Source organism: Ylistrum balloti, unplaced genomic scaffold, assembly GCF_031769215.1.
Source record: "Ylistrum balloti isolate Yb309-2 unplaced genomic scaffold, AGI_CSIRO_Ybal_v1 Utg370750, whole genome shotgun sequence".
NCBI classification, from domain to species: domain Eukaryota; kingdom Metazoa; phylum Mollusca; class Bivalvia; order Pectinida; family Pectinidae; genus Ylistrum; species Ylistrum balloti.
This window is the reverse complement of record NW_026782441.1, coordinates 126,248-134,579: the sequence shown is the minus strand read 5'-3', so window position 1 is coordinate 134,579 and position 8,332 is coordinate 126,248. Positions and strand designations below refer to the sequence as shown.

General features: G+C 35.7%; 1 protein-coding gene across 1 annotated transcript; it reads right to left on the bottom strand.

Annotated features, from left to right (window-relative positions):
- Window positions 1-2,744: 2,744 nt before the first annotated feature.
- Window positions 2,745-8,104, bottom strand: LOC132558054 (aplysianin-A-like). The gene is made up of 5 exons (XM_060222578.1): window positions 8,038-8,104; window positions 6,695-7,082; window positions 6,062-6,163; window positions 5,505-5,711; window positions 2,745-3,645 (listed from the first exon to the last, which is right to left on the bottom strand). Exons 1-5 carry the CDS (start codon window positions 8,102-8,104, stop codon window positions 2,745-2,747), a joined length of 1,665 nt encoding a protein of 554 aa, XP_060078561.1.
- Window positions 8,105-8,332: the final 228 nt, after the last annotated feature.

Below are 8,332 nucleotides of genomic sequence, written 5' to 3'. Positions count from 1 at the left end.
CCTTCTACGACTCGTCAGTGACGTTACATCGTACATCTGTCTGATTCTTCTAGAACTCATCAGTAATGTTACATCATACAGCTGTTTCGTCCTTCTAGAACTCATCAGTGATGATGCATCATACAATTGTTTCGTCCTTCTAGGATTCATCACAGATGAGAAGAGACAAAATGTTGAAGCATAGAAAGCAACCGAGGAAAGGTCAAAATCTAGATAGACGATTGTCAGTTTCCAGGCAGATTTCCATTTCGGTTTCAGATTCTCTTTAAATCAATACACAGATTTACATATATATTTTATATAGAAATTCGCTTCTGGAACGTTTCATAACATTGTTTTTTTAGTTTTTATCACTTATATTAGATACTTATTATAAATCGAATTAGTTATAGTACAAAACAAAACGGCTGAAACCTAGTTTTATTAAGCTTGTATAACATAACTAAATATTTAATTTCCTGAATCACTTATTCTGATATCTATATATCTTAATATTATTAGCTCAACAATTCAATGATAGAATCAACCTTGTCATCATCATTCACAAAGTGGGATCTGTATGAACTCTCTAGGTTAATCCATAAGATATATTTCATAGATAGCAACATTTCTGAGTTATTTAGTAGTACAGTTGTCCCCAGCGTTTTCAATATGATCACAATCGGAGTATCCCCATCCAGTATATGGGCATTCCGTGATCATTTGTTCAGTTCCTATACATTTTATATCATACATCCCTATAGGCAACCCATCTTCACAATACAGTACTCCTGGGCTATTAAGAGCTTTTCCTGTCCTGCAACGATACAAACAAAGCCTCATTAAATCCTATTAAATGTATTCAATCAGGACGAAATACATACAATAAAGTGTCTAGATATCACAGGTATAAGGAACTCCGTACATGTAAAACTTGTTTGGTATAATGTGTCTTCTTTAAGCATACCATGGAATTCGCTGATTTATGAATCTTGACATACGATGTTAAAAGTCACATGATAATTGTGATATAACCGGAAAAAATGGAAATATTTGTAACATTCATGTATCTAAACATTTGGCAAGGCATGATTCTTTCATAGGCACGATTTTCGCTTATATAGGTAAATTGACAAACAGTGGTAAGTATTATATGATAACTAATTACCTCTCAATATATATCAATCCTGGTTGTATTAAAACAGTATAATTACACACACTACGTGCAGTTTTCAGTTTTCCAATGATATCACTATGACGATCATAAATATTCTGATAACTTTCATTTGTTTGTGCGTCAGTTGACAACTTCGTGAACTCTCCCTCCCCTCTCTCTGTGTGTCTCTCCCCCCACCCTCTCACTCTCTTTCTCTCTTCTTTTCCTTTTTCATCAGTTGTTGATGATTTGTGGCAGCTATCATTTATCTATATCAGCATGTTGTGAAATATTATGTGTCATCATCAATTCTGTTGATGGGTAAGAAATATGTTTATAGTCTATTTGATATGTTGAAGGTAAGCATCCGATGTTGTCAGTGTAACTTTTTTTAAGTCATAAATTCAATATGGCTGCCATGATTGATGTTGAAACATTTAAAAAAAGTAATATCTAGTAAATCGTCGATTGTGTAATTATATCATTTTTCATAACTTTCTTTTCATTGTAAAGGTAATTACAAATAAATATCAAATAAAAAGGATCGCTGTTGAGTCAAAAGTCATTGAACTCATTTGATAGTAAAAAATGCCGACGATTCCATACCATTTAGTGACATTCAAGTTTTAACAGGGAAACAAAATGGTAGTCATCACGCCATATCCTATTTAACATAAATTGCCTCATTAACAGCTGAGTGAATTGAATTCTTCATTTGATATGTGATGTAAGACAACAAATGAATGACATTTCTTGAGATTTTATTTTTTTCAAAATATTTACTTCCGGACTTCGGTCAGTGTTGAAATTGTGTAGTTTGTGAATATATTTGTTTTCTGAATGTCCACAAGACCTAAAATCTAGATATCTACATTTAAGGAGTTCTATTTTTCAAAAGTTTCTATTTCAATTTAGTTTCAGACAATTTTATTGGTGCATCAATACATATATGGCATCTTCCACATCAAACATCACAGTGGTACAGAACATAATCAACGTGCAAGACAGTACAAATATATCATATTATTTATAGTCTAGGTTTACTGCTTGTCTTTACACAGTGATCTGAAACTGAACATATTAAATCATTATCATTTTTTATAAGAAAGGATTCAATTTCACTTAGGTTTCAGATAATTTTACTGGCATCTGTGTACATATATGACATTTCCACACCTAATATCACAGTTGTACCAGACAAAATCAACTTACAGCAGAGTCATTATATAATGATAATTAGCAATACAACACAACTCCGATCTACCTGAATGTGATTTATTTTCAAACAGCATTGTTGCATTTATTAAATTTTTTACTATGATCCACAATGTATATCATTACCATTAATTAAGATATTTACAAATATTTTCTGATATTAATCTCCATCACCTCAACAGATAAAGGCCGATATCCCAGTTCGACGTTTACAAACAAAATCTGAATGCATAATTACAAAAGTTGTTAATAGAAATCTGATTTCATGTTTGTAAATTAACGGAACAGTCCAAACTTCCTCACAGTAAAATTGCCCATTTCATCGTAAAAACTCGCTTAGAAAATATGATGATTCAATTATCAGTCGCGTTATCTTGTTCATTCAAAGTAAAGGTTAATTGTTTCCAAAATACGTGGAAATTATTCCTTCGACAGCCTCCAAACAGTATTCGGACCAGGCATCAGACGTACGCTTCGAGTAGGAGCCAGACGCGATGAAGATATTATCCACAGCTGATGGTTTGTGAATTGTTCTCCAAACTGTTTCCTTATCGACTCCAGTTTTCGATGTACTGAAGGCCTCCTTATATGGATACTGATCCCAGTGTGATATCACTCCAGCAGTCGGTGTCGGGATTACTGTCATGTTAATGTTGTAAAGCTTTGCCAGGTACATGTGGGCGTGTCTGACAACCTCTGTTGACACGCTGTGATGTCCAAGATTGAGTTTTTCGCCATTTTTCTGTAACTCACTCCACAAGTCATGCACTGAATACGCTGCCAACAAAACAGCTCGGCCTGTCCTGTTAGAAATACCAAAATCTAAGGTCATATCAATTGGGAGATCTGATATCAAAGTTGGGCGTATATGTTCATCGTACCTGTTATCAATATAACCAGAATGTAGAATATCATAGTAATTAGAATATTGATTTTTGAGCTTGGGGCATTTATGAAGACTGTCGTATGAATTCAAGCTATCAATGTCTGATTTGATTAGATGGTCTCTCCACCAAGGGTAGTCATACAGCAAGAACACTTTAACACCAACATGGTAGTTCAAAGTTTTTAAAGTTGAAAGAATATGTCGCTGTTGTAACGTTTCCCAGTTAATCTGAAGCAAAGCTGGTGGCGGGACAGTCAATATAACTCGCTGGCTACAGACACTGATAAATTGGCTGGTCGGACTTGTTTTTCCGTCACTCGTTACAGTCTTCATGAATCCTAGGGTATAGCCATCAACAGAGTTCCGGGTGATACTGATCAGTTGATGGTTTGTGCGTACACTATGATTTCTGCAGTTATAAACAATTAAGGTAAATTTATACATTTTTTTTAAACTTTCAAATTCACTAAACTGTATTTAAACACACAAATTACTTAAGTGTCGAGACATGTTTCGTCTTTATCTATCTAGATATTGTTTCAAACATTACATATGTATACAAGTCCTTAATTGTGTAATATAAAGCATGGTGTAACTCGATGTAATTTTAAGTAATAATATTGCGAGGTACACCATACATCTATATGCCCGAGTTGAGAATGTGACTATGGTTAAACAGTCGCTATTATTTACCTCATATGCCTATGTCCCGAAAACATGCTATTGACCTTAGAGAGCTGAAAATTTTTACTAATTTTTACGTTTTCTGTGGCTATATATTCATACATGGCTATTCAAATACTCATTGTTAGAGTATCCACTGGATGAGACCATCGTCTAACGTTAAGTTTATCTGTGATAAATACAGCGATACAAGTCGATATCTGCTACATCCAAGTGGTTCATTGCTTATATCTATTATATATACTCAACAAAAAAAGAAAGGTTAGGACTTAGAAATCACCGAATCTTGCTATCTATCAACTTTATCATTATGCACCGGCTGTCACAAGTACAGAGAGAAAGGGCTGTAGGCATGATCCAGGCTGGGGAGTCTCGCCGTGGAGTTGCACGGCATTTTGGTTGCAGTGTTAAGACAATTTTCCAGTTGGTAAGTCGTTTAAACCAAACTGGGTTAACATCCGATCGTCCCCGAAGCGGCCGACCCCGTAAAACGACCGCCAGGGATGACCCTCGTATACGATTGATACACTTGCGCAATCGATTCGTAACCGCAATAGAGACTACAAGGACATTGTTTGGGCGTCGTGTGTCTCCCCTAACAGTCAGCAACAGGTTGAGGGCCTACCAATTGAAAGCGCAGCGTCCCTACACTGGACACAATTTGTTGCGACGTCACCGTAATAATCGGCGTAACTGGACACCTGTTCACCGTCGTAGGGCTTTACGACAATGGAACAATGTTTTGTTTTCAGATGAGTCCAGGTTTTGTTTGCAACACGGTGACAGAAGGCGCAGAGTTTGGAGGCGACGAGGGAAGCGTTTTGCGAACTGCTGCGTCGCAGAACGGGACCGCTTTGGCGGCGGAAATGTAATGGTTTGGGGTGGTATTTGTGGGGGGACTCGTATCAGGCTTGTTGTGTTAAATGGCAATTTAACCGGCATGCGATATCGGGACGAAATCCTAAGACCAGTGGTTCTGCCATTTTTAAGACGCCATAGCGTTGGCGCTATTTTTCAACAGGATAAGGCACCAGAGCACACCAGTCGCGTCAGCAGAACTTTCTTGCAGCAGAATAACGTACAGGTGTTAGATTGGCCATCTAAATCACCTGATTTGTCACCGATTGAGCATGTCTGGGACGTTCTTGGGCGACGCGTGAGAGAACGCCAAAATCAGCCGTCAAACTTACAGGAGCTGGCCCAAGCCTTGATCGCTGAATGGAACAACATCTCTCCTCGAATTATCCGCCGATTTACGAGTTCCATGCGACGACGCTGCAATGCTGTTTACTTCGCAAACGGTGGTCATACCCGTTACTAATGGTGTTACCTTTGAAATTGACCGCAACGTCCATTACAGTCGAATAAAATCAACTGAACGCAAAGTTTTATAATGAACCATGACTGCAGTTTTATCAGAATTTATCAATTACTTTATTCGTACATGATTGGTAAGGATTTATGAAGGGGTTAATTAATTAATCACAGAATAAAGTAGTGTTACCTCTCTTTTTTTGTTTAGTGTATGTATAAGGAATATTAAGGTATTACCGAACATTAGTATAATTACGAAACAGTTTTTACCTGCTGGCTCCAATAAACTGCTTTACCAAGTGTTCCGGAAGTTGTTGCATACCTTCTGATATTGTCATATACACGGGGAAGATATCCGTTTTTGGTATAAATTGTAGAACATCGGCGGCCGTAATATTAAACAAGTTAAATCTATAAATGTTAGCGACCAATTCAACAGCTTCTTCACTCAAATACTTTGCAAAAAATCCACTGATTCTGTGAAGAGAATAATACATTTGATGTTTAGATGCTTAATGATGTTTATTCCTGGTGTTCTACTTTAAGAGTTCCGTTTCCAATGTTACTTATATATTTATCAGTATGTACTGTTCAGAAAATACAAATGTACGGTATGATTGATATTCTTCTGCATTCATAAATTTCATAAACTCTGAAATTGATTGAATATCGTGGTATATTTTGGCTAATTTTTTTTTTATTATTTTTCTTTTTATTGACTAGCTATCTATCACATTTGAACATTAATAGAATTAGAAATCATAGAATGACGCAATATTATTAATTCATCAATAATTATGTATATAATTATTTCATATTGGTTTTACGTTTGGTCTGTCAACCTCACATGGTCATCTGATACAATAAAGGGCTGCTCCTTCTGTAAAGATGAAACGTCTCCACTAAAATTGGTTTTTTGAGTCAAATATCTGAAAACAAAATGAATATCAATATTCACATTTACACTTGGCTATGATTCAGGGACTATCCATTTCTTTGGTTGAGCTGAATCGTTAAGATAATTATTCAATGACAGCTCAACAGGAATGGAGTGTGGTTTGGCATACAAGGAAACCATGCAGTAGTCAGAAGTGCTGCAGTATTGGAAAAACGATATTTCCGAAATCTAGCAAAATTAATGCTCTTATTACCAAGTACGCCATCAAGTCACCCAATCTATTATTTGATCAAGACGACTAAATATTCAACGATTTCGATCCGTGAAAATGTCATTTTCGGGGATAACAGCCACGTTTACTCGCCTTTCTTCCATAATAATCAAGCACGCAAAAAATATTGAGATGTTGAAAAAAGCCCATCTACTAATCTACAATTTTACATCTTGTACTTTACAGACTGTAAACTGACATAATGTATGCAATTATGAATATTAAAGGCCATCTATAAACCATCAGTCAACTTCACAACCTTTTATGAAAATGATGAATAAATAAACAAACCTGTAGATTTCTTGTATCCCTTTCCCTTCATTTTGACGTAGATTATAAGGCACATGATTTTCACTAAAGTCTTTATTACGGAAATGTACTCCCCTCAGGAAAAGCATTGTCTCATCGGAAAAGTAATCTTGATTTCTAAATATTCCCGTCTTAAGCCCGAGTTCTTGTATTGTACGAGATAATATCGGATGGAGTTCATTGTTGAACCTCATAGCACCAAGCTCGATTGGAATGTCCGGTGCCTCAGGAAAGCGATACGTGTAGAAGCGGCCTCCAAGTCGGTCTGAGAACTCGTATAAACCTATATTTAATTCATGATGCCTGAGTTTCCAGGCCGCGTATGTCCCGCCAATACCACCGCCTACTACAGTCACATCATGACATACATCTGTAACAGAAACATCGGAATCATGTATGTCATGATTCTTTTCAGAGAAAAATCTATATAATTAATGGTTCGTTTTAAAACACTTTCCATTTTATTTTTTTCGATCGTCAACATCGATAATTGAATATAATCAGGAAACAGTTGATGCCTGGCAACATCTAGCTACAATACAAACATGCTGAGCTAAGAATTTGTATAAATGATTTCTGTTTGTTGACACATTGTTGACCTACTAAAGTTTCGTATCCTTTATCATGTTTCTACTGCATTAAGCACTTTTAAAAAGGTAAAATGTTGCATAGCGCGATCGTAAATCATGTTAAAATGTCATTTTATTTCTTTCGGATAACTCCAGAATCGATAAAAGAAATGTACAATATAAGCACAAGAAATATACACACAGTTCGGACAGCTTTTACTAACATGTTTTAAGATCACTTTATTAATCTTTTATATAAATACTATTATTTTCTTTTCACGAAATATGGAGGGGCCAACAGATGCTGAGAAGACACTATGTATAAATCTATCAATTTTGTTTTTCCTTGTTCATCATTTTGAAGAATTCCTTTACCAGATCGAAACTATTCCTTCAATTGCCACGGAGTAAGGCACTGTTCCGCAGAATGAATGTTACTAGTTTAATGAAACAAGATAAAATTTCGAAAGATCGTTTTTTAAATTCGAAACAAGGAAAAGAAATAAAGTAAGCACGCCGCTTTTTAGTAAAGGGTTCAGTAACACTGAGAACATATGAAACAAAGACAAAAACCAACAGAAAAAACCAACAAAGTGAAACCAGATGATCTGGACATCACCACCAATTATGGTCAAAGATTCCGTTCAAAACGTTTTTTGTTATTTCTGTTTTTCGGCATGACTGTTGATCATTAGATGATGCTGACATCAAATGGTTATATATTTTGTATGTACATATCAAGACAATTTCTTTTACCTCGATCAGCAAGAGACATCACCATTGTAACACAAAGCACAGCAAGAAGTGGGTTGCCGTCAACCATTTCCTTTGAACGATCTTTCCACAGAAATGCGCAAAATGTCTGTAAACTACAAAATTACTATTAAGATACTACTGTCGATTGTGTAATAACAACTCATCTATGGTATATAACCTATCGATATATATAGAAAAGGTGCACAGGTCTGTCCTGATTGGATATTTCTCTTGTTTATATTGACCCACTGATATATGTGTTTCAGTGTATTATTTATTCGTATATAATGCGTCA

Bases quoted from the DNA above. Each gene is read 5' to 3' on its own strand.
- LOC132558054 (XM_060222578.1), bottom strand. From the start codon at position 8,104: ATGGTTGACGGCAACCCACTTCTTGCTGTGCTTTGTGTTACAATGGTG. The intron at 5,712-6,061 runs GTAAAACCAATA...TTCTCTTCACAG, and splicing joins GTGAGGTTGACAGACCAAAC to AATCAGTGGATTTTTTGCAA. The intron at 3,646-5,504 runs GTAAAAACTGTT...TTATAACTGCAG, and splicing joins CAGTTTATTGGAGCCAGCAG to AAATCATAGTGTACGCACAA.